Source organism: Astatotilapia calliptera, chromosome 17 (genome assembly GCF_900246225.1).
Source record: "Astatotilapia calliptera chromosome 17, fAstCal1.2, whole genome shotgun sequence".
Taxonomy (NCBI): domain Eukaryota; kingdom Metazoa; phylum Chordata; class Actinopteri; order Cichliformes; family Cichlidae; genus Astatotilapia; species Astatotilapia calliptera.
The window spans coordinates 37,196,322-37,223,055 of record NC_039318.1 but is presented as its reverse complement, the minus strand read 5'-3'; the positions used below and the strand labels follow the sequence as shown (position 1 = coordinate 37,223,055).

General features: G+C 42.6%; 1 protein-coding gene across 5 annotated transcripts; it reads right to left on the bottom strand.

The window, feature by feature from the left end:
• Window positions 1-1,592: 1,592 nt before the first annotated feature.
• On the bottom strand, window positions 1,593-26,111 carry swt1 (SWT1 RNA endoribonuclease homolog). Of its 5 annotated transcripts, none has more exons than XM_026146058.1 (17): window positions 25,830-26,111; window positions 25,542-25,614; window positions 23,497-23,570; window positions 22,713-23,370; window positions 20,408-20,528; window positions 19,767-19,868; window positions 19,176-19,367; window positions 18,374-18,467; window positions 17,690-17,931; window positions 17,288-17,436; window positions 16,931-17,069; window positions 14,649-14,788; window positions 14,324-14,454; window positions 13,869-14,015; window positions 11,212-11,278; window positions 11,029-11,096; window positions 1,593-1,847 (listed from the first exon to the last, which is right to left on the bottom strand). In XM_026146058.1, exons 2-17 carry the CDS (start codon window positions 25,608-25,610, stop codon window positions 1,748-1,750), a joined length of 2,493 nt encoding a protein of 830 aa, XP_026001843.1. In that variant the 5' UTR covers window positions 25,611-25,614; window positions 25,830-26,111; the 3' UTR covers window positions 1,593-1,747. The 5 variants fall into 5 exon arrangements, with proteins under 5 accessions (XP_026001843.1, XP_026001845.1, XP_026001842.1 ...); XM_026146060.1 differs by having other exon boundaries at window positions 25,853-26,111; XM_026146057.1 differs by having other exon boundaries at window positions 25,887-26,111.
• Window positions 26,112-26,734: the final 623 nt, after the last annotated feature.

Genomic DNA, 26,734 nt, shown 5'->3' with positions numbered 1-26,734 from the left:
GTGATGTGTCATAATTTGAGATGAATCATCAGTTTGCAAATTCTGACATTAATCAAGTAATTAACAAAGTATCGCTCGATAACAGACTGTATCGTGACCCTAACTTTTGCTGCCACCTCATCTTCCTCTAGTTCTGCTCCTGAGTAATTGCTGTGTCCTGTTCACTGCTAAGCTTTCACTGCCACCATTTTCCACAGTGACTACCACACTAAGCCAGTTTTTTTTTTTTTTTTTTTTTTTTTTCCCCTCCCAAGTGTCTTTTAGTGGAGATTATGCTAAGCTGGCTAACAGACATCAGCAGGAAGGGATGACGACAGTCATCCTGGATAGTGGAAGTGTTGAAAGAGGACTGCCTGACCTCGTATCACTGCCTGCCTGCTGGAGCTGGTTTAATCCCTGCCCTGCACTCAATTCACAACTTGGTCACTGGTAACTTGTATGGTGGGGTAAATGGGCTAGTATAAGTATGTGTGGCTGTACACTTTTCTCTTGCATTGTAAAGTGGGATCATGACTAAAGAGCTGAGAGCATCGACATGTGTTGAAGTATTTTAAACTCTTACCTGATCATTTACAATTATAACTTTGATAGTTTTTCTTCCAGTCATTTTCTAATTACAACGTCACAGCGAGGTCCCTCGACAGCTACAAGTTTAAAAGAAAGGCTCTGTACATTTTTCTAAATGACTAAGCTGAGACAGGAAGTTGGGGTCCTCATTACCTGTCCTTTCACCATCTTCCACCTCTCCCTGCATGGTGTCTGATGCTTCAGCCTCTGCTTGTGTCACACTACCAGCAGGTGTATTCTAAGCCTGTCTGCTGGCATCACAGGCATATAATCCCCTTAGTCACCCTTCACACACACGCATGACCACGCTCGGGCTGACGATCACAGCAGCCCTCTGCACATGCGAACGCTACCTCGGGAAAGAAAACGTGACGCGTCTCTTTAGTGATTCAAAACCAAGCAACAGTAAAAAAAAAAAAAAAAGTTCTTTACTTGACAATTTAGCCAACAATAAGTTTAGATGTCAAAATGGGCTCTTAAAAAAATGCACTGAACAATCTCAGCATTCATAAGAAAAATAGTGTTTTATGGATGTAACCTGAGCCTCGTGGTGAAAACGGTCCTTTTCTGTTCACTGACCTGCTGGTTTATCATGAAAGGGTTTTTGTCCTGATCTACATTAAAGAATTATGTTCAGGCGTCAGCTTCATACTGAATGAGAGCGACATCGATGTGAGTTAAACAACGTCAACAGATTAAGCTCTGTAAGAAGCTGTCAGGTAATCAGAAATGATTTAAAAACAAACCTAAATAAATGCAGGCCTTTAAATAACAAATGGTACATATTTTATTTTTATTAAAAAAATATTTCAAGTAAAAATGTTTTGTCATTTAACTAATCACTCTAAACAAAATAATATGCTTTTTTAAAATGGATTTAAATATTTATAAACTAAATTTCACCTTAACTCACCAGAACTCATTCAGGACACAAGTGCAAAGCTATTAGAGAATAATGAAATCTGTACTTGCTGAATTATACAAACCAGCTGTTACAGCATTAAACAAACCTTCAGAAAACAGCGTTATCTCTGTAACATGAGCTTTATGGATGGAGAACAAAGGCAGAAACGGGCACAGCACGAGCAGATGCGCCTTTAACTCGACAGCTTTGAGTTCAAGTTAAGAATCTGTCACGTCGAGGAATCCGTTTGGTTGATGAGCAACGTTCCTGACGGTGCTACGTGGGGAACGTCGTGTATTGACCTGCAGCTTGAACACAGTGTTCCAAGGCCTCTTGAAGCTCCATTAACTTGGTCCCTCCCACCCTGAGCTTCTCCCTGGGAATACGAGAAAACAGAGAAAGACATGAGTACAGAGAAGGGAGTGGCATCCACCTCTCTCACACAGCTTTGCCTGTATGGTTTAATTAGATCCACTAATAGAGCCACTAAAGCGGACTTGTTCACTTTATAATCCAGAGGCAGATATTAACCCTTCAACTACACTTTCCTGTCGTTCGGCTTTTACACAAAGTACACGGAGACTGAAAGGCTGGGATGGAAAACAGATCGATGAGTGAATTTTGAGTTATAAGATAAGCGTTCAGTGTTGTGAAACTGGAGGATGTGCAGAACATCCACCAGGATCAGGTGACCCTGAATCCTCCCTTAGTTATGCTGCAACAGGTGTAGGCTACTGGGGGAGTCCCATGATGCACTGGGTGTTTCTTCTTCACTCACTATGTGTCAACAGACCTCTCTGCACTGAATCATACTTGTTATTAACCTCTGTATCTCTTCCACAGCATGTCTTTCTTCTCTCACTCCAACCAATCACAGCAGATGGCCCCGCCCCTCCCTGAGCCTGGTTCTGCCGGAGGTTTCTTCCTGTTAAAAGGGAGTTTTTCCTTCCCACTGTCGCCAAAGTGCTTGCTCATAGGGGTGATATGATTGATGGGTTTTTTTCTGTATGTATTATTGTAGGGTCGACCTTACAATATAAAGCGCCTGTATAAATAAAATTGAATTGAACATTTCAACAGAAAGGTGTCAAACGTACGGCACTTTGGTCACAGGAATGCACTCTCCACCAGTACACAGTGTTTAAGATGGGCTAAGCTTTACAAAAGGAACCTTGTGTGTGACACTTTTTCTCTTAGGAGAGATGCCATCCATCCCACTCTGGATGGAGCAGCTCTCATTTCTAGAAATCTGGCCAAATTTATTAAAACCCCCAAAATGTGACTATCCAGAGCTGGGAGCAGAAAGCAGAGTTGCAGTCTTCAATGCCTCTCTGCAGCTTCCCTCCTCCTGTTATCCCCTAAACCCATCCCCTTAGAGACTGCGTCAGCTCTCAAAAAGACAAAAAAACCAAACTAAAAATCAGCAACAAACAACTTAAACATAAAACCCTGAGAACCCCGCTCCAGAAATGTCTCTTAGTGTGCGACAAGGAGTTGAGAGCGGACAACGATCTAATCTCCAAAAAGCCTGTGGCTAATGAAATGTTTTAAGCCTGATCGTGTCAATGGGAATGGAGGTCAAGTTGAGATCTGGAAGATCGCAGCACTTTTCAAGAAAACTGCTCACAGGACAGCAAGAAAGGAAAACCTGTTTCACTTAAAAAGACCTGGAAGCACAGTCGGGCATGGCGCTGCACCGTTCTTATCTGCGGCATAAATATGACCTTCATGGAAGAGTCATTGGGAAAAGTCTGTTCCTGTGACCTCCCCATAAAAGTCTGCAAATGAGCATCGAAACAAGCCTGTGGACTGATGAACTAAACAACAGGAGTCTCTAAGGGCCCTGAGTAAAGACGTTGCAGCAAGTGGCACAGGGAACATTTCAGTGGTGAGATGAAGAATGGTTTGTAGGTAAACAACGACAGTTAAACACTTCTGATCACAACACTACGGATGATCCTACCAAACCTGATAATTCACAAGGTGTTGTCTCTAGAAACACAAGCTAAAGGTTTAGACACGTCCTCGCCGTCCACCAGCAGAACGTTTCATCATCATCAGGTGACGTCTTCAGTCTCAGCTGACTGCAGGTTTCCAACCTTATAAACAGGACATTTGCACACTGACTGACACCAGCACCACTGAATGAACAATGGGCTCTGAGGTCAGTTCCTTGATTATTAATATGCAAATTGTCATGATCATTGATCAGCAACCATTGATCAAAGACCACTGATCAATGGCCATGAGTACCATTCACATTGCTCCTTCAGTGGGTTAGTTTCAGTCTTTGCACTGCAGCCCTCCACTCCCCAAAAAACCCCTAAATAACCCGAAGGCACTCAAAACCTTTAAAAGCTGACAGTCACCTAACAGAGTGGTGCCGTGCACACACCACGAGGTGCCCCAACGTTTGCTTAAGGCTCTTTTTCCTATTTGTAATTTTGAAACTGTGAAAGTTGAAGTTTGAAATAATCAACACGTCGTCTTGAATTGATGCCTGAAAATGAAACCGAACATGGCACCGTGTGGATGAATCCAGACTTTTCTACGCTAACAGTTTGATCACTGAACTTTGGATGTGCTGATCGCACTCGCCACTCACAACAGACAATCCTGCTTCTGTGTACACGGCAGCTTCCAGAAGCTCTGGATTTCACTGGCAGCTATTTAAGCACATTTCCCTCAGCTGAGCTAATTTTTTTTGGTAACACTGCTACAGTACAGCACATCCAGGCAGTTGCAAACGCACATAACGAGGGTTCGGCATGCACAGACATGCAAACTGGCTGCTGAAATCTTGGCAACAGCTGCTTAGCAGCGGAGACGCTGAGGGAGCTTGTTGCTCGTTGGCCTTTTTTCTTTGTTTTCACTAGATGATTGTGCAACTGCAGGAAGGAGAGGAATCTGCTGACTGCTATCCATCCACTTCCCGTCCCTCACCCCAGGGTGCAGCTGTGTGTTTTTGGAGCCTGTGGAAATGGGTACAGGCTGCTCCCAGGATGTGCTGATTGGTGGCAACTGGGCTGGTTTTGCATTCCAGAGCGCGCCATGGACAGACAAGCTTCCCTCAAAGTGTTTCCACTGACAAACTACTGCGACACGTTTGTCACATCGACAGTGTGTACACAGGGAAGGGCTGCTGTGTTACATAACAGCCTACATGTGTTTGACAGGTAGTTAATGCATGTCCCCGGGAGACACTAATGATTTGCACTCAACTGAAAATAGGACCACGTGATGATGTGATGTTCTAAAGCAGAGCATCATGTGATTAGCAGGAGCAGAAAGCCTCCGATTGTATTCCATCCCCTCTGATGGCGCTAAGAACATTTAGGATCTTGCATCTGAGCAAAAAGCATCACAACAGTAACAATAAAGACGAAAATGGTTGCATTTATATCCATGTTTCCCTTTTCCCCTCACCGGTCCTGCCAACAAGCTGTGATGCGGACAAAGAATTCTAATTACTGATCAATAAGAAGATTTTTTAAAGTGTCCGATGAACATAAAGAGCAAGCGAAGGCGGTGCGTTCAAATTAATGCAACACATGAAAACAAAGATTCATATTTCACTAACATCAGGCACGAGAGGGCGAAATAAAAGCTTCTATTACTGAAGGAGACCGATCTGCCTTATCAGACACACAGCAGCACTCGAGTATAATGAACAGAAAGTTAACTAATGGAACGCCCGAGGCTTTCTTGTGCTGAACGATGTGCTGTTCCCCACAGGCTTACGAAACGGCAGAGCGGTGTTTCCCTCTGGATGCTCCGTGTGACCGAGTTACATAAAACTAATGTGTAAATTTCATGACATGAGACGACGCCAGAAGGAGCCACCGCTAAATCTGTCGAGTGAGTCAGCGTATTATGCCAGAAACGATATGAAAGTTAAACATGGACGTGGCTAATGCGTGAACAAGCACTCTGTGATAACAGAGTCATTCGATTATCAGCTGCGGTAACCAACAGCCACGCTGCTCTGCACTAAAAGCCATCGGGCATCAACCTGACGGCACGTCTGCGAGTGAAAAATAATCCAGGTGTGGTGTCATCATCAGACCGATGACTCCATGAAAACAAAACAGATGTTTTCAAACAAGAGCAGAAGCAGGGCTGTGTGGATTTGAATATTTCTTGGAGCTGAGTGGATTTCAACAGAAGGCAAACTGAGCTGAGTCGCAGGACATCACATTCATTCAGTAACAGGACTGGAAGTTACAATCCCTGATAATTGGAGAAGGTCTTCAGGTATTGCTGTTATGAGGAAATGCAGCCCAGAAACGTTACCAGCGAGACACATCGTCGTGTGCCTCAACTTCACAGGGTGTTTCGGTCTTTCACCCAAAATAATCTGCCATTTTTACCTTCCTTGGTTAGCTTTAGGGATTAGAGATCTGATCTAGATTATCATATTAAAATGTGGGACACATCGTCAGTAGCGGACCTTGGATTCATCGGGTGTTTCGGCCATTATCGCCAGACACCCTCATCCAAGGAGGCCCTGCCAGGGTTGATCAGGCCCCAGAGTGCGTCACTGGTTTGTGTTAAGGCCCTGAGACAGCTGCATCGGTCAACTAGCACTCAAATGCTTCCTCAATTGCATCCTCCCACGCTACCAGCAGCTCAAAATCTGCCAAACATTTGCCTCTTTGTTCAAAATCTAGATGTCTTTCAGAAGCACATGTGACTGCCCACAAGCTCTGTGCTCGATTTGCACAATATCCTTTCTTACTAAACACACAATGGCATTCCTATATCACATAACAGAAAGCAGTACCCTTATTCCTGGTGCTTCTGTGCCAGTGCAGAGTAACAGACCTATCACTGATTATTTTTAAATGTGTTTTATAGTGTTATAAAAAGTATGTTATCGAGAACGATAAGCAACACAGAACACGTTTTATTTAACCTGACACAGTAAAATCTTATCAGCTGAAACCAGCGCCTCCCAAGGCCTTATATAACTCGTGACATAATACCACTGCACTCAACAAAGAAATCAAATATTTAACACTGCGCTCGCTAAGTGAAGTCCTAGATTGGTTCACGGCGAATGTAACAAATAAAACATTTAGGATCAAAACAAAGAGCCTGTCAGTGACGATCTGTGGCAACAAAAGCCAGAACGATGCGACTGCCAAGTGCCTGCAGAGCTCTTCTGGGAAGTGACACGGCACAAGCTGCCTTTAAACACTAAATAAAACATCTGACTTCACATGATTATTCCAGGCAAGAAATTCACTGAAATACAGGAAAGTCATCTGATAATGCTCTCAGCTCTGATGACACAATAAGCAAGATCACAAAACGAGCCATTTTTCTCTCTCAACAGGTGATCCAGGAGGTTTTTTTTCTTTTTTTTAAGTTTCCTTTCTCACTGTCCCACTTCCCCTCTGTTTTTCTGTTCCTTCATCTTTCTTTCTCCCTTTCCTATCCCTCAGTCATGTCTGTCCCGTCTGTAACAACTGAAAATAAAATAAAATAAATAATAACAACAAAGGTCGATCAAATGGATCAATACAGTAAGGCCGTGATGATCCACTTGGTAAAGTAAATCCATTGGGTCTCCTTGTTGGCCTTCAGACAACAATTCTGACGGCAAAAAAACCAAACATCAAAAAAACCAAACGAAAAAACCTCGAGTCATCTCGGCCTCAAAACTTTCAGCACTTGTCCCAAAATCTCATCTTGAAAATTGATGATAGTGTCATAAATTGAGTCTCGTGTAAAAGAGATAACAAAGATTGAGGAACATAGCCAGAATCAGACGAATCCTTCAAGTAGCTCGGTGTCCACATCTCCTCAGACCTGACATGGGCTGCCCACATTCAGGTCCAGACCAAAAAGGCTAGGCAGCGCCTGTATCACCTACGACAACTGAGGAAGTTCAGGGTCTCTCCAGAGATCCTCAGGATCTTCTATACAGGCGCTGTGGAGAGCATCCTCACACAGAACATCACATCGTGGTTTGGGAACAGCTGTGTGAAGGACCAAAAAGCTCTCCAGAGAGTGATCCGTACAGCAGAACGCTGCTGCAGGATTGCTCTCCCCCCGCTTCAGGACACCTACACCAGGAGATGCCGGACTAGAGCAGATACTGAAGGACCCGTCCCATCCAGGCAACAAACTGTTCCAACTTCTGCAATCTGGTAGAAGGTTCCGCATCTTCCAGGCAAGGACAGAGAGACTCAAGAGGAGCTTCTATCCCCAAGCCATCCAGATGATGTACAGAAATCACCTGCTTGCTGCATACATGCTACTACTGCACATTCACCTAATGTATATATTATATATAATGTTCTCCCTCTCTCGCTCTCCGATCTCAGGACTCTGGCCTTCTAAAGGTTCCTAGAGCCAGAAAATCTGAGAGCGTGCTTTTTCTTTTCATGCCCGTTTCTATGGAACAACCTCCCTCAAGATATTAGGCAGGCATGCTGTGTGGAGGTTTTTAAAACTAAGTTGAAGACACATTTGTTCACCCTATCTTACGTCTTAATTCTATGGCTTTTAGTTTTTTAATTTTTACTGTTTTTTACTTGTATTGCCGTGTATCGCTTTTATTTTATTTATCTCTGTAGTTTCAAATAGTTGTACAGCACTGTTTGAAAGTGCTTTATAAATAAAGTTATTATTATTATTATTCAGGGCTCTAGAGTGCGACCAATTTGGTCGCAAATGCGACCAAATTTTTCAGTGGTGCTACTAAAAAAAAAAAATTTGGTTGCACCTGTGCGACCAAATGTTCAGGTAGCAAAAAAAAAAAAAAAAAAAAAATCTGCAACCTTCCCTGTGGTCAACAACAGACACACATTTTGCCCCTATCGTGGACTAAACCAATCAGAGATAGTAAGGGGCGGGACCTCTCTGATTGGCCGTGGTCCAGTTGAAAGTGCAGGTGGAAGTGGGAGGTGAGTAGCTTGAATAAAGCGATATCAATTCATTAAATCCTGAATCGACTTTTAAATATTACTGTGTTTTGCCAGAAACGCCAGATTCTCAGATTAAAGCTCACAAAACTATTTCAACAACAACCAAACAGCAGATGAGAGCAGGTACACGGACTCCACACAAAGACGTAAACACAGACCCGACGCATCAGAATCAACTTTGTCTTTCTCGGCTTTCTCACCCGCCGGCCCGCAGACGGACACGCTGTCGGAGCTCAGCGATCCTGATGCGTCCGGTCTGCGCTGTGTTTACGTCTTTTTGCGCTGATTCTGAGCTGCAGGTTTTGTCTCTCCAACCAAAATCCACCGAGCCAGCAGCAAAAGAAGCAGCAAACTGCGCTTCACATTTGATCAATGTCGTCATGAATTTTGCTGTTTTGCTTCCACGACTATTAAAATCACACTTCCTGCACAGCTAGCTCTCTCTCTCTCTCTCTCTGTACTTCAAGAACAGTTTCCGTCTCCAATCTCTGTTTTCTGTATTATTCATTGGCTTATTACCCACCAGTCTACCGTTGTTTACAGCGCTGTGGCTGCTGTCTTTTTCTTTTTCACTTAAATGACCTCGGACAAGAAAGCCTATTTTTTCTGTTGTTCAATACTGAAGAAATTTAAACTTTATATGCAGAACATTGTAGAATGTTTTTAAGGTTATCTGCTATAAAAAGCCAGACCAGGAAAATCTCCTTCATGTTTTTCTGTGTTTTATTCTCAGTTACTTTCACACAAAGGCATCTGCTGTGATGTTCACAATTCTGAAGAAGTCAGTGCTGATAAATGATCAGAATTATAATATTTCTGACTGTCTGAGGCTAAGTTGAATCGAATCGGGACTTTGAAAACCGGAATCGAATGGATTGTAGAAATCAGTGATGATACCCAGCCCTAGTGAGCAGCCTAGGCACGACAGAAGTGGATGTAGCTGTAATAGGAAAAGAACTATTGCTAACTTTTCTGTTAAGTTAAGGCCTGATCCGTCTGAAATTCATAGCCAGTGCTCTGACACGGTGTCATCAATCTTTGAATGCTGAAAAAGCACAGTGTATCCAGAAAAACACATTATATTATATAAATTATTATAACATTTGTGTGCGCCTAACTTTTGTGCCAGTACGCCTAACTTTTTAAAGTTAGGCGTACCGGTACGCCCATGGCAAAAAGTTAGTCTAGAGCCCTGTTATTATTATTATTATTATCTATATGAGGGGTGGGGAACTCCAGGACTCGGTGCCGGTGTCCTGCAGCTTTTAGACGTGTCCTTGATCCAACACAGCTGATTTAAATGGCTAAATGACCCCCCCATGTCTTGCAGTTCTCTAGAGGCCTGTTAATGAACTAATCATCTCATTCAGGTGTGCTGACCCAGGGTGAGATCCTGCAGGACACCGGCCCTCCCCTGATCCATAAATGTTCAATAGACTGAAGACAAACAAAACCAATCCTAATAACAGTGACGGCTGGAGTGATGTCACGATCTGAGAAACCTTTTGAGAGTCAGGCAGCAGTGTTAAACAAATAACTGACGGTTGAATACGTAAAACTGTGGCTTGTTTCCATGGTAGCTGACATCACAATGGACTGACGGGTGTAGTGATTCTGCTTGTTTCTGTGGCTGAGTTTTCACGTAAGATTAAAGTCTGTTTATTAAAACTTTAAAAATACAAGCAGAAGTTGAATAAATCCATCTGACATAGTGATAAAATAATGTACGTGTGTATAAGACACCTCACAGCTTAAACACTCTCAACCACGTTGAAGGTTACAAGCAGACAAAAACGGTCCAAAATCTGTGACGTAATGATGACATTTATATCCTATAATATGTTCCCTTTATAACAGTTTATGATGGGCATTTAAGATTGATGAGATAATCTCAGAGAAAGCGTAAATGTAAAGCTCATGTGTCACGTTACACGATATAAAAGGAGGGCAGAGGTTGCTCTGTGCGTAGTCCTGAACTTAGCCCTTTGCTCAGCACTTCATCAGGCTCCTTGAAAGTCCGACCTACTTCAAATTTACATCTCAACAGATAACAGTGAGATAGAGCTCAGGTTAAAATAAGCTCTTGAATCCAAAGGCAGCTTAATGAGGTGACACAAAACTCAATTCACTTGTGACCCTTCTTTTACTCTATGAGACTGCACAGGAGCACTGCTACATCTCCAAGATTCAAATGAAGCCGCCGGGTTACTAAACACTGATCTCCTGTTAAGGCTTCACCCTGTGAGACGCGTGTAGTTATGGCTCTGCAACTGACAAGGACACGCTAACTGCACCGATAAGCTAGCAGCTTAGTGGTTGCTAAGGTATGGCTAACAGATTTTTCCCCAAGGAAATATATTAACAATGAGTTGCATGACTGTTTGGAAATGTTGGCATGACACAGTCATTGTAACAGCTACTCGCCTGGACACGCTGCAACAAAGAGCGCAAGAATTTCGAGAACATGCTTGAATACAATACCTGGTAAGAAGAAAGTTATAGCTAATGGCACGCATCACTGAGTATGTGCGCAGCCACGTCACGCTTTTACCAAGCTCCAAAGCAGCCATTTACATTTAACAATAAAAATACAGTTATGTTATGTAGATGAATATTCCCTACCTGTAGTCCGGCTGTGAAAAACAGTCGAGCAGGCTTTTGGCGGTTAACCTGGAATTCTCAGTTACTATCTGAAACAGAAAGCAGTTTATCTGAGCTAAAAGAAAACAGCACATTAAGAAGCGCTTAGCATGGCAAAGTCCAGTGCATCTAATTGTGTACCAATAATTGTCATATGCCACTGACATTGTTGGAGTTGATGATGCTGAGCAGTGTCTGGACTTCTTCTAAGCCGGGAGCTGATAACAAGACACTGAAAACAGAAAAACACAATGTTAGAACTGATCTCTGTTACAAGAAAGTCCCACTGGGATCGATACGTTTCAGTTTTGATTAGCCAGCTCAGGGTTGGGGCCCTGGAGTCTGTCCTCTAACACAGAGGCAGCAGCGCTGTCACAATTTAGTGTCACGAGTTAACCGTCCATGCGTTCACATGGCTGTGAAAGGAAACCACAGCACACACCCCTATTTCACGACGGCAGCCTATAAAGCACACACAGCAGTGAGTCCCTGGACCTGTACAGCGCGTTACATGATTTCAACAAAGTAATATCTGAATAAAGGCTAAATATCAAAAGGAAAAACAAACGCTCGGGTTCATGAACCATCACAAAAAGCCCCCCAGAAACACTGTGTGCGCAACCCAAAGGCCCAGCGCTCGTCTCTGACAGGTTTGAACTGATTTTATGGCCAAAGGGAGACGACCACCAAATATTTGGAGGATGGTTTTAACCGGTGTGTAATGTTCTTCTGCGATTGCACGAATTTGCTCAGATTAAAACTGTGCCAGACAAAATGAGTTTGCAGTTCCATGTATTATCCGCGCATTCATCCACAACCGTGCATCTGCATAAAATGCAAACCCGCACTGTCATTAAGTGCATTACTCTGACGCACACGGGGATAATGCAGAGCGAGAAACAAGAAGACAGCAAGGAACGGCAGCAGAGCAACGAGGGTGGAAGGATAGGAAATAGGAGAAAATGATAGGAAATGACAGTGTCCTAAATTATCCATATCTAGTATATGCAGAATGAGAAAAATGAAAAAGAGGAAGACGGCGCGATAGCGTGCATGGAATGACTCATAGCTCTGCTCAAACACATGAAAATGAGCCCGGCTGTCTCCTAGGCAACCATGTTCGTGCAGCCCAATACACACATGCATGCGTACGGACTGGCGCAGATTTACACACAAACACGCAGATTCCTGCTAATAATAATCCACAGGAATGCAAATCCTGCAGTGATTCATATTTATAATATTTGTCATGCTGGCAGACATCAAGTTTAAGATTGTTTAATCGTGACCTGACTCGACATGCTTCACACTAATGTGGAAATGCATTCACAGCAATATCACTCAGTGTGACAGAAGTTCCCACTTTTGTTTCCAGCTTTTCTCTGGACTGAAAGCACTCGTGTTATTCGGCCATTATGCATATTCTGGTATGTCCTTCTTAGATGTTTACAGACAGTATCCCATCTGATGAATTCACTGTGTGTTTACTTTACTATCTATTTAAAGTGGCTCTTATTAGCCTCGCACACGCCCATGGGTACGCACGGACGCCGCAGCTGCAAACTCGAGAGAAAGCAGGATTATCGGAGTGTTCGAAAAGGACGCCGCTGTGGCACAACGTGTCAGGAGGCTTTTGTACAATGTTATCTGCAGCTTCACCAGATCATATATTAGACGTGATGTAATATCTGGTAACGAAGTCCCACCATTCAAAAACAATAAAAACAGACGAGCTCGGAGGGTTAAATGGTTTGAGGGGCTTTCAGGATATCGCACTGTGAGAAGTTTCATATACTTTAAAACAGCAGATTGTTTTATGTCACCACAAACACCGCGTCACTACCAGAGCAAAAGCTTTTCTACACTGTTTTTGTATCTGACACCAGGCTGAACATCAGGAGACACCTCGACCTTTGGATGGCAGCGGTTTATTGTTACCTTCCCTCAAAGAGACCCAAATGTCACACTGAATGCTGTCCGGGAAATAGATAACAAATAATTGTCACTTTTTGTGTCCCACGCACAGAAGCGAGGTGGGATTAACGAGGTTGACACCGAGCTACGAGTCACAACTCTGGGAAACGGAAGCGGTCAAATGGAAATCGGCGATTCTTAACTTTGTTATGTCCACAAGCTCTTCCTACTGCACAGCGTGAAATGTCTTCCGTGAAAAAGCGCTGTTGTTGAATTTTCCGAGTGGAACCGAGTGAATGGAAAACAAATTAAAAGCACGTGACTGCAGCCGCATCGCTGCAGACGACTGTGATGATTCGTGTTATGTAAACGTGAGAACAAACTAAAGACTGACTCGGGTCGTTCCCAGTGCGATAAGAACACGCTTCTTACATGTGAACATACCACACGCTGACAATGCAGGCACAAGAAGTGCATTCTAGACATTTTTCTTAGAGTTCGTACCAGAAACTTCCCGCTACACTGAAGCACAGGCTGCTGCGTCATGGGAAAGGCGATAAGGCAAAGCTACAAGGTCACGGAGATTACAGCCTGCGCTACGGTGCCGAATGAAGCCCGAGAGCAATGACAGCATAAAACACATGCGCACAGGAAGGAGAGGGGTGGCCGTTTAAAGGACTTCTTCGAAAAGCTACTTGTTGAGGCAAAGGTGAGACACACCTGTGAAAACATGAGGAAAGCGTGACAGGTTAAGCAAGATCATACTCCTCTGTGGAGGTTACCGAAAGACACGGATCCAGATGTACCTGTAAGATTTGTGAAACGGTGACTGTGACGCACACACCTAAAATCTAAAGAAGCAACAGGAAGGGGCCTCCAGTGGTATTTTTTTAACTGACGTGACATACCTGCTGAAAGCTTGGAGCAGCTGCGAGACCATGGAGGACAGTTTGTGCAAGCAGGCCAAGGCATCCTGTGGTGGTGGAGCAGCTCCCTCTGGCTGAAGGCACTGCCTGGTGTGAGGGTCAAAGCCCAGAGCTTTGAACACCTCCAAGCTAAAACAAAACAGAAAGCAAAAGATTTCAGGGGGTCGGCAGAACGGAAAGAAAAACAAGACACACTTCAAAATAAACTCCAAAGTGTGTTTTTGTCCTGGCAAAATCACACTTTTTGTAATTCCTCCACAATTGGAACCACTTGGCTCTCACACTATCATCATAGTACGGTGCTGCTGCAGAATACGCTAACTTCTGAACTGATGGTGACATAGTTATTTAAATAAATCCAAGCATATGTGCTAGTAAGTAATCCTAATATGGCACCTGCAGTATAATCCCAACACTCCAATAACAAACATGCCCACCTTAGTTGACACACGTGAGACCAGATCCTCTCAAAGACGGCCCACACTTCCTGGTGAGAGTCTCCGTTATCGTCATCGTCATTCATGACAACGTCGCAGGCGGGAGATTCTCCCCCCGTAGGAGGATTTGGCTGAGAAACAATACGAAAAATACATTTCAAACAAAAAAACTCAAATTGCTATGTTTAATAAGAAAATGGGTAATGCTTAGCTCGTTATCAGACTTTAAAAATACTTCCCTTACAATATACGTGACACAAACAGACACAACCACGATACAACATACACAAAAACCCATTAAGTCTTCAAATGCGCTCGAGCTGACCTGAGGTCGTAGCTTGTTCAAAATGTCGTCCAGTACAGCGACTGCTCGTGGAACGCGCTTTGAACTTCTCGAAAAAGCGTTCACAAGCTCTTTGGCATCTTGAACGACCTCTGAGATGGCTTCACGCTCCACCGTTTCACCTGAGAAAACACGCACGCATGCATGCAGTCTGCCCATCAGCTGACTGCACATAAAGGTTAATCTCACCTAACTAAAATGTGCTAAATGAATGAAGCTAAATGAACTCTGTTTTACGTCACGTAACAAAAACTGAACTATTATGAAAGTGAGCTCTGCTGCAGAGCTGCTGTGTTCCTGTTATAGTCAGGTGGAAACCTATAGACGCGCAGACTGACAGGGAGCTTGCATGTGCACATACTGTGCAAGAAAACATACATCCACACATAGAAGAAGGTTTACAGCACGTCAACATTTTACACAATAAACACATTATTTTCTATAAATATGAAGGTCAGAGTCAGAGACTCCGCTGCCCTCTCTGCAGAGCAGAGCGTCGCCTCCATCCTCAAAGACCCCACACACCCCCAACACGGACTGTTCACACTTCTGCCCTCCAGACGAAGGTTTAGGAGTGTGAAACCCAGAACGTCCCGACTCAACAGCTCCTTCTTCCCCCCTGCTGTCAGACTCCTGAACAGCTGACCTACCTCAACTGCAATTTGCATGTCAGACACTTTGCACATTAAGCTCCGTGTACATCCATCTACATCAACATCTCCACACTTGTCTTCCCTGACTTATTTTGTACTCATTTATTTATCTTCCATTATTTTTTATCTTTATTTATCTTGTTCTTTTAAAAATCCTTTACCTAACTTGGCATTTGTGTATGGACAGCAAAGGAAACAAACAAAGTAAATTCTTTACAGCAACAGCTACACATCTATCAGGACGCTTATCCTTCCATTTCCAGCTGTAGCCCTAACAGTGAGAATATTGTTACCTTACAGATGTGTATGAAGACAGTCTGTCCTCAGAAACACAGCTGTTTTTAAAAAACAAACATCTAATCACCATAATGCTTTCCCTAAACCTGACCACAACCCAATTGTAACCCTGACACTAAAACCACATTTTGGGGACCAGGATTTTGGTCTCCATAACAGCTGTTGGTCCCCCCAAGTATACTAAACTTCCAATTTTTGGTCCCCACAAAGATATGAATACACGCTCGCTCACACACACACACACACACACACACACACACACACACACACACACACACGAAAATCACATGCAGTACTTTTCCACTCCCAGATTTGTTCTTAGCCTCAGATACAGTCCATCCAGCCTTCACTTCCTCCTTCTGCTCGCCCTTCTCTCAGCTTCCTGGCACAGAGCCAGGCTGCGTGGTACCAAGAAATCAAGCATGTGAACCAAGGATACACAAACACGCACAAAAACACACAGCAAGGACAAAACCACACTGTTTAATCTATTAACATTCTTGCCTGGATTAAAAATTATTGGGCAGCTAAACACAGGTGGACACAGAGCATGAGAAACAGAGACACACAGACACACACACACAGACACACACACACACATTCAGCACTGTGAGAATACACAAAGGGGATCCAGCAGTAAGACCCAGAAGTGCTGCAGTGGGCGACTCAGCATCTTTCTGACCCACATTTCCGTCTCCTACTTTAGCAAATGACCTGATTCTGCACGCAGTTCTTTAGGGTTCTAGCACAGTGCAGGGCGGACAACATCACACCCCCACGGTGGACGGCTTACATTCGAGGGATGACTCAGTATTTCACCACCGCTCTCTGCCAAGGTGCAGGGAAAGCACCGTTTTCTATACAAATAATGCAGAGTATCGGAAATTGGACATTTCATCGCCTAAAAATGTAACTTTTTGCATAACTGATGAGCTAATAATCAGCTCGTCAGTTTCAAACATTGCTTATATGGCAAACTGACTATCAGAAGCTTCAGTTTATAACATTGAAATGACTACAGAGCTACAATAATTATATAGTATTTGCCTTTATACACATTAAATTCTGCTGTTTACTCTCAGGGGAATATGGACACAAGCTCCTAGGAAACTGTCGTCATCATGTTTTCATCTAGAATGTCTGATTCTATCAAGCCTGCGAGATCCAAGAAACAGACGTGATGTCCTTCACAACAATGCTGCCTGTTAAATCTTCAAATCACCACACAAGACTCCAAAATAAGGCTAATAACAGACTCACTATTCGTAACCACTGAGTATATAAGAGTATATTTTCACCTATATTTGTGCTTACCGGAGTTGAAAAATTTGATGAGCTTTAAAACAGTTTGCTCCTTCCTCCGATGGGTGAGGTGGCCAAAAACAGCAATCCAGTGCTTTTTTATACACTGTAAGACATCCTGAAGTGTCCACGGTGGCTTTAAATAAACGATCTGTTAATGCAAAGAATGATATCATGAACCAATTACTTACATTACAGTTTTATTTACAGAATGAACGTGTCACTTATGAGGAGCTCATCAATCACCGTACCCATATCTAAAGTAACTTCTTATATTATAACAGCATATTGATACAACCTAACATTTAACTAATGAACCTGTGTTTTTAGTGTCAGTGATGTGAAATTCCCCATATTTATTTATTTTACCTCAAGCCAGAGGTCATCATAAGCAGCCTTCATCTCCACTTGCAAAACGTCAGACAGCACCTCCCTCAGACAGTCTTCTAATGCAGAAATGCATCCGCTGAGGTCCCTTAGTGTCCTCTCCTCGTCTCCTTCACTGAGCTGCTTGCTTTCTGTGATCAGTTACATACAAGTATTTTATATGTTTGAGTGATTTTAGGCAGTAGATACAGAGCACATACGAGTAAATGACTAGAAATGAACATCTGTAATACTAACTCTGTGTACTTCTTGTGTACAGTTAATATAAGAAGGGAGGGAAGGAAAACAGGAAGTGCATGTGTTGCGGGGGATTCCTAGTACATAGATAGTATGTGCCATTAACTACTGCATGATGATGAAGCAACACATTAACCTCCAGCTCACCTTTGTGTAGGACTCCCACATAAAAGCCCGCTTTCTTTTGACCATGTGGCTGAACCGGTGGGCACCTCGTGCTCAGCGTTGGTGATAAGACCTGAGGGTTATTGCTCGGTGGCACAGAAGCCTGAATGCCTCCAGTGATCTGAAGGCCATGTCTGGATCTCCCAACCTCTGCCTCCAAGTCAGTCTTGCAGAGTGCCTTCACCCCACTCAGGAGGGCTTTACTGCACAGATTCTTATCATTGCTGAAGATGACAGAATAGAAGCATGTTTTTAATCAGGGGGCAGTGATAAGGCATTAAGACTATTTATTTTCACAGACATCCACACTCATTATCAATTCACTGTGCGACACTGAAGCGCTGTCTGCCCGCTAATTTGATTTAGCAAAACAATCGATGACTACAGCAGGAAACAGCGCCGTGAAATAGGTCAAAATGATGAAAACAAAACAAAATAGCTGCGTCATAAAATCGGAGCCAATAAGTTGCTAAACTAAACTCACATTCCCGTGCTCAGCACATCTATTCTTTGCCAATAGCTGTCTGGCCCTCGCTTTCTTTCTCTCATCCCAACTGGAACTATCTGGCTGGACCCACTCACAGTCACATGCATGTGCATTATCAGCAGAGGACACACTCTGCAGCAGCAGCAGTTTACTGTAGGGGGGGAGGAGGGATAACTCACGTGCATAAGGTGAGAGCACACTCTGGGTACAGCCTCTGGTACTGCAGGCAGCACTGCAGCACTCTGTCATCGTTATTCTCAGCAGTCAGACCATCTGCATACAAGGGGAGACAGACAGGAAGAGAGAGAGGGACAGAAGGACAAGACATAACGCTGTTAAACACCAGGAGGACTCAACAATGAAAACACAAGATGGAGAATTCATGCCTGTTTTAAAAGAGATACTGAAGGCGTAGAGGCTCCAAAATAAACCCAAAATATTTCTTCCTCATCTCCTTTGTCAGATCTTGTTTAAAATGTAACAAAATATCGACACAGCAATGAATGCACGGATACAATGTGCCCTTGAGATATTTACAATGTATATTATGGTGACTAATTTCTTGAGAAAGAGTTCAGCATTAGTGCCACCTAGTGTCTGTGCAGAGGAGTCAAGCAATGACAAAACACAGTCCCGACCAAAAGTTTCAGACCACTTGAAAAATGGCAAAAAAATCATATTTTGCATGGTTGGATGTTAACAAGGTTCCAAGTGGAGTTTCATCATGCAACAAGAAGAAGTTAGGGCACCTCCTCCACTGTGGCACGTGGAAAACATCTCAGGTGGGATCTGCTTGTCATGCTGGTAACATTGGAACGGTTACGTTCCTTTGTAATGGATAGAAGGTTTTCATGTGCTCGCTGTTGTTGAGGGTGACGGTGACATTTATTTATTTATCAAGTCAACAATTCACCCAACAGCCTATCAGGCAGCTCTCACATGGGCTAATGGATGTGTAATAGAGACAAAGTTTCCACTCACTGCTGCTCTCTGCGGCCTGCTGCATAGATTGGCCCCACAGCCGAGGTTCCCGGCTCTTCAAACACTTGTAAATGTAAGAGATGGCTGGAGTCGCCAGGTGGGCCACGGAGCCTGACAGGCCTCTTCCCATTTTTAGGGAGTCCATCTCCTGAAGCACCACCCAGGGGATGACGATAATGGGGAAGCCGAGGCCTAACAGAACATGAAGTAAACACAGAGCAAGCAGACAGTACTGATTAGTTTATCCATAAAAATACAATCTGACAATGTGGAAGCGATCATAACGTTTTTTTAAATTAAAATTTTCTCTTGCAACTGTATTGATCCTGGAATGAAATCATTCTTTTGGAGCAGATGCGTGATCATAGAGTCTAAAAACTAAATTATGTTATGTTAGGGAAAGCAAAAATGCAATACGCTGTTCTATGGAGACAATTTTCAAGATAAAAGGCTAAATACACTGCTTGAAGATAACATAAGCATTTAACTCATGACTGAAAAAATCTTAACAACATGAAATATTATAAATCATTCTACAAAACACCGTTAGTATTAGTTACTGCTTTAATAGCAAATTATAGCGTGAAACACCTCCGAGGCCATGACAGCGGATCTTTTTCACATAATCCAGGTGACTGAGGAGAATGTTTGTGTCGAGAACAAGGATTAGGTCCTGCTGAGACGAGTTTCTGCCTGTGAAGAAAAAAAACATTGGATTGAATCAAGTAATTTCTTGGTTATTTTTAAATGATCAAAACAATAAATAAAATAACACAAAAAATAATATTACTTTCCACATAATTGTTTTGTGGAAACTCGATTTCAGAAACTACTTAAGACTAACTTGAGCTGAGCATCTCAGTTGTCTTATCAGTTATCCATTTTGTTAGATTAATAACTAAATCCATAAGTCAGATGTTAAAATATATAAATCAGATGCTTATATCGTAATCTTTATGTGTCACACAAGGATTAATTAAAAAAAGTCAAACCATGGATCAAGTTACGAGTGGGTTAGATGTGTTAAATTGCTTCTGCCACAAGTTGAAAGTTTGGGCTTTTATTTCAGTTTTGTCACTTACAGATGTTTGAATTAGTGAGTTGAAAGTTGACATACTTAATTGAAATTTTGAAACAATAACCAAAAACTCCTCAAAGTGTGATTTAAAATTTAACACATGATGAGTGTACAAAATTGGGACGTCTTTAGGAAAGAGACGACGCTTACGTACCTGCAGGTCCTTCTTCGGGACAATCTATGTCCATAGCGGTGAGTTCCCCGTAGCTCTTCAGGACATTCACCTCCAATCTCTTCTCAGAGCGGGCAAGATGAAGCTCTTCAACCACCTGTATCTGTGGAAAAGCCATCCATTTAAAAACAAACATCTATCCTTCAGTTCTTTCTTACTGTTTTAAATGAGTGATCCCAAAAGGCTGATTCTGTTCATGTGGACAATATGAACTGAAACCAGCCCACTGAACGATTGTTCATTCGGTGGGCTGGTTTATTGTGGAAATGTACCGTTGATAAGGTTGGGAAAACCTGCAGTCGGCTGAGACTGAAGAAGTCACTTGGATGACTCCCACTGAAGACGCTAGGTCCAGATGACTGAGCATGGATCAACATTAAATGAGTGATGTTACCTGGTCAGTGTTGGTATCAGGTGTCTGCGGGAGCTGCCCATACCCAGAAGGCCTGCCATCAAATTTTAACCTTGGTTTAAGATCTGAGCAACTTTGGGTTCGTTGCATAGCTAGAATTAATCGTTAAGAACTTCCGGTTCTTAACGACAGGCTTTGTTTTGTTTTGTCCCTGTATGGTTTAAACGAGGCTAATCTTCTTATAATAGTGGAGACTGCTTTTAAATATGGAAACGGGGGTAGTCACAAGAAGTAAGAGAGTCACAACTCCGACAGATGAGGAAACAGAAAAGCCACGTGGATTGGAGCTACTCTCCTGACCCAAGGTTAGCCACGGAGGGCATGGATACAGCTGAGCCCACCCTCCTGAATATCCTGAAAGAGCTACGCGACTTCAGAAAAGACAACAACCAACAACAGGCGGATATTAAACGTGAGTTAAGAGGAGTTGATGCTAGAGTGGAAGAGGCAGAGGGACGAATGAAGAGACTGAGACGGCGCTACAGGCGGCATCGTCATTAAATAAGAGACGGGACGTCAAGCTAGCCTAGAAGCAGCGCGCAGAGACAACCTTTGGATATATGGAATATGTGAAGATTAAGAAAGGGCCGACATAATTACATGTTTGGACAATTAATTGAAAAACACGCTGGGCTTTCCCAGTGACCAGACAGCACATTGCGCTTTGACCGCGAAAAGCCCCGATCCATTGTGAAGTTTGGGGACTCCCATACGAAAGAAGATGTTCTTTGGAGCGCATGGCAGAAGAAGGAGGTGCTCTATGAAGGGTACGATTTTTGCGGACCACGACTACCCTAATGAGGTCTTCAAAAGACGCAACGAATATCACCGCGCGAAAACCCCACAGCAACCCGACAGCAGGAAGAGATTCAGTTGCCGTCCGCTTGGCGCACGGCGCACGGTCACCAAGCCGGAGTGACGCCTGATCATACGCAAGAAAGCCAACGCATCCGCTGCAGAGAAGCTTCGGATGTTCAGGAGAGATACTGACGACTGAAGAGTTCAGATTGTTTTACAAATCTGATATTACATCATGGTTATGGTCACATTACTTAGTAGAGTCGTTAACTCGGCTTCTTACTTCTCTTTTCTCTCTCTCTATTTGTAATAACTGTGGAGTTTTTTAAAAATATATAACTATGTTCAAAAATTAGATCCTGAGTCAGGATGTTAGACACAAACTTGTTAGGGTGTAGAAGGCTCGTTTCTTCTTGGAAGGACTATTTTTGTTTTTATTGTATTTTTCCTAATCTCTGTTTTTATTCAATGTTTGAGTTCATTATTTTTTCTGAGGGAGAGAAACTGTCCATGCACAAGTTTAAAGAAAAGCATTTAGCACATTTTCACCATACGATCATGCAGGACATCAAGATGGTCTCATTTAATGTAAAAGGGGCTCAAGTCTGGTTAAAGAAGTAAGATATTATCGAAAATAAAACGTGCAGCATCAGAACGTGAGAAGCTGAAAAGAATGGGTTACAAAAGGGCATACTACTCGTCTTCTAAAAATGGACTGATGAGGGTAGTTGTGATATTAACATCACAAAAAGTACAATTTGAGTACATTTCTCAGGCCTATTAAGAAGGGAGGCATATAGTAATCTCAGGGAAGATCAACAGTGTAGTGATAAGCATTTGTAATGTCTGCTCCTCTTCTTATATATAGAGCCACTTGCACAATGGTTAAGACAGAGAGAAAGTATTAAAGGTATTCATATAAGTGGAGAAGACCATGAAGTGGCCCTATATGCAGATGATGGTGTATTTATATCTGAGCCTAATAAAACATTCTAATGGTTCTCGATAATGTGCCAGGATTTGCTTTGGAATTGATGATGACTGAACTTTACCACGGGACACTGATGTGAAATTTACCTTTGAGCTGCTTTCCGAGGCACTGTGTTTGGCTGAAGTGGAAGACTTCTTTAAGATGGAGGCAGAAGACGTGTTTGCATCATCTTTATAGAAACTTCTTTGGGGCTTTAACTCCTTTTTTTCATGCTTTTGACACATCTCTATAGCAGAGGTGGAGGAGGTAGGTTTGCTGGTCTTGATATACCTGCTGTGATTTCCAGTCCTCGGTGGGTCCTCAGTTCTGCAGTTCCTCTTCTGCACATCCTGCCTTGGTTCTTTCACTTCAGCAGAAACTAAACTGGGACCCACTCGAGGCTTGTTTAATTTGGACTGGCTCCTCTGGGAAGACTTTTCATCGAACCCACCTTTAGACTTCGTTTCTGTTCTCTGAGGGACTGCACCTGCACTGAGTTTTGAGTATCCTCTTTCCACAATGTCGCTTCCAGTGACAGTTTTATCTTTCCCTGAAACATAATTCTTTGCTTTACTGGAGCAATGATCCCCATGGAATGCCACAAAGTCTGGTTTGGATTTTGCATATTGTCTGTCCTTATTAATGGGTTTCTGCTCTGTTGCTTGTGTTTTTGCCAGTCTGTAGACAGGTTTTTTGATCTGCCGGGTGCTTTGGGAGTCATCTTTAACAGAAGAAGAAACGGATTTTTCCTTGTCCTTTTTACAGCTAGATTTTGAAGAATAAAAAGAAACGATGCTGTAAGAACTTTTTTTTTAATAATATAAAAACACGATTAATTTCCAGTTAAAAAAATGCAGAAATAAATAAATGGTTATGTAAATTCCATCAAACCTTTTCTGACTCTTTAAAACTTCTTTCCTCTTGGCGGTTTTGTAACTGTTGCTTGCATATTGTCCTCTGGATATCTGATAACATAAAAAACATGAAACATTTTGTGAAATGCAACAATTAAGGCAGACTACAGCTGAAATAAAAGCAATAAAAGAAATTTTTATTTTTTCTTGATACTTTTTACATGAGGGACTTCTTGTTTTTAGGAAAACTTTGTAATATTCCAGTGCCCTGTCACTCCTATTCTGAACGTTTTTGTCATGATAGTGCTTAGTTATGCTGCACATGTCGAAACCAATTTTGTCTCCAAACTGCTCAACCTGAGCCGTTTCTCTGATATACTCTTCCCAATTCAAATCAAATCAAATCAAATCACTTTTATTGTCACATCACATGTGCAGGTACATTGGTACAGCACATGCGAGTGAAATTCTTGTGTGCGAGCTTCACAAGCAACAGAGTTGTGCAAAATACAATAACATAAACAGGCAAAATATACGAATGGCTAAATCTGAAACTAATAAATATATGTACAATATATAATAGTATATGCAAAAAAATTTTTTTCTGGATGTGTATACTAAATGTTTTTCTACGTGTGTGTGTGTGTGTGTGTGTATACACATATTTTACAAATTAAATAGAGTCAACAATAAATAAAATATATACAGAGTTGAGACATGTGCAAAACAGTGGCATTAATGTACAGTATGTAGTGCATAATGTTGAAGTTCCAATTCTTATCCCTTCCGATGAAAATCTTAGGAACCTTTAACTCTGGCACCTCCAGCCACGCCTCCTGTCTTGTCCTAGTGCCACTGGGAATTGGGATGCAGTTTTCGTCGCCCTAAACCAAACCCAAACACCCACTATCTTCATGCTGCCTCCCCTCACCAGCTGGAAGCTTCAGGGCCAAAGTTGGAACAACAAATTCTCCCAGATTACAAGACGGCTCTGCCTCATCATCTTACTTCCTCAAGGTCACCTGCGTCGACTTCAGGATTGTTGACTTTTTCTTAAAAAGAGGTGAAAGGGCACTCTCTCTTTCTCGAGTTGAATACATGCTCCACACACATGTTCTCAAACTGCTCTCCCATCAGGAGCTCAGTCTGGGTGAAGTTATTTTTTCTCCCCTCCTTAATGCCTTCATTTCATCTCGCCTTGACTTTTGTAATAGTCTTTACTCTGGCGTCAGTCGGTCATCAGGGTTAGATCAAATGCTCCTAGCTGTCCCAAGGTCCAGATTAAAGCACAGAGGAGATCGAGCCTTTGCTGTGACTGCTCCTGAACTGTGGAACAAACTGCCCCTCACATCAGGACCTCCCCAACATTGGACACTTTCAAAACCCTTTGAAAACCCACTTTTATGGCTTCCTTGGCTTTTAAATCAAAATGAGTTTGGACTACTTTTATTTATCTTATTTCTTACTCAAACTTACTCTCTCTGCACTCTCTCTTCACCTCTCTTGTGCGTTATCCCTCGATTTGGATGGTTAACCCAGGCATGTAAACTCATCCAGCGTCACTCTTACATCCCTCTCACTAACACACACGTATTGTGGAAAATATATTTTTATACAACAGGGCTTTTATTAGTGACATATTAACCTAGAAGCTATTGAACGTGCAAAGCTTAGGGCCTTAGAAGAAACGTTCTGCTTGTAACTTGCATACGTGCCTGCTCAGCAAAGGTTAGTACAGTATGTACTCAGGATGTGCCACAGATGAGTATGAAGAGAGCAGCACAGCGGGAAACACCTGAAGTGTAAGACAGCTGAGACAGCTCTTTAAGTCTTACAGAAGCTTGTCAATAAAGGAAGTGTATCTAAGTGCAACTGATGCATGTTAGGATATATGCTTATGAAGGGGCTGAACCCTGATATATAAAAACAGTATGCTGTGTGCTACCTAGTTGAGATCTATGCAGAGGATGACACTGTATACATCTCCCACGCGTGTGTTCAATAAATCATTGTTGTGACTGGACAGTATTCATGTCATGTAGCAGCAAAGTCAACTACAGTACACAAACGCTGTAACCTTACCCTCTCGTCTTCTTCACTTGAGGACGAAGACGACTTCTTGTGCTTTCTCTTTTTGGCCTTTTTAGGCATTTTCCTGGGAAGGCGATGTTAAAGAGGAAATAACGTTTCCGGTTAATATAAACACAAAAATCAAGCTTGATTTAAAGCAACACGTCACCCTGACATAAAACGAAACTAAACTAAAAGACGCATTTTACTCTCTTAAACGCGTCCTAATACTATAAAATATTGCCGCGTTAAGCCGAGTGTTAAACTCGTAACTCACAGCAGTCTAAAGTTAAATGTTACCGTTAGCTCGTTAAATCTCGTACACGAAGAAGAAGCAGCAGCAAACTGCAGCCGTACACGCTACATGTCGTCCTTACTGTCTGAAGAGGTCGCTTTCGTTGTTTCAGGGACATAAAGTAAGTCAAATGTGAGCAAACGTCACATTCCTACACAGCTCAGTTTCCCTACCCCAGAGCCGACTGTTTTCCAAAACATCCGCAGCGCTTCCGGCTTTTCTTCTTCTACTGCGAACATTTTTTCTCAGTTGCTACGTGACTGCCACAGACTGGACGGGAGAGCTGCGCGTGCGTTTGTTGCTCCTGGAGCGTTTCGTGAAAAGATTAATGCCATGCTCCACAAATTGGCTGTTTGGAGGCCTCTCATAAACGACCTAATGTTTTATGTGTCTTTCTTTTTCTTTTTTTATTGAAAAAGCTCTCATCTCTGCCCCTGGGTCTGACCCTCTGTCTCCATCCCCTGCTCTGTTGTTTTTGACTAGTTTGAGCTTGTGACTCTTTCTTATTTAGAGGATGTGGTTGGCCATCTGAGACCAAATGATCCTGCCCCTCCACGATTTTTTTAAGGAGATGTTGCCTAGCATAGGGCAGGGTTTTGTCAAACACCAGTTTAATATCCGAAGTTGTCCCTGCTAATTTTTAGCATGCAGTACAACCTCTGCTCAAGAAACCTGCCCTGGACCACACTGTATTGGCTAACTACAGGCCTATCTCCAAGCTGCCTTTTCTGTCTAAAATTATAGAGAAAATGTATATTCCTAATTGATTGGTTGTTTCGATGAGAATGGTATCTTGGAGATTTAGTGATAGCTTCGTTACCTATGATTCTTGTAATCATGTTGTTCTTGTCCTCCTTGGCCTAGCAGCTGCTTTTGCCACTGTAGACCACAACATTTTACTGTCTCGTTT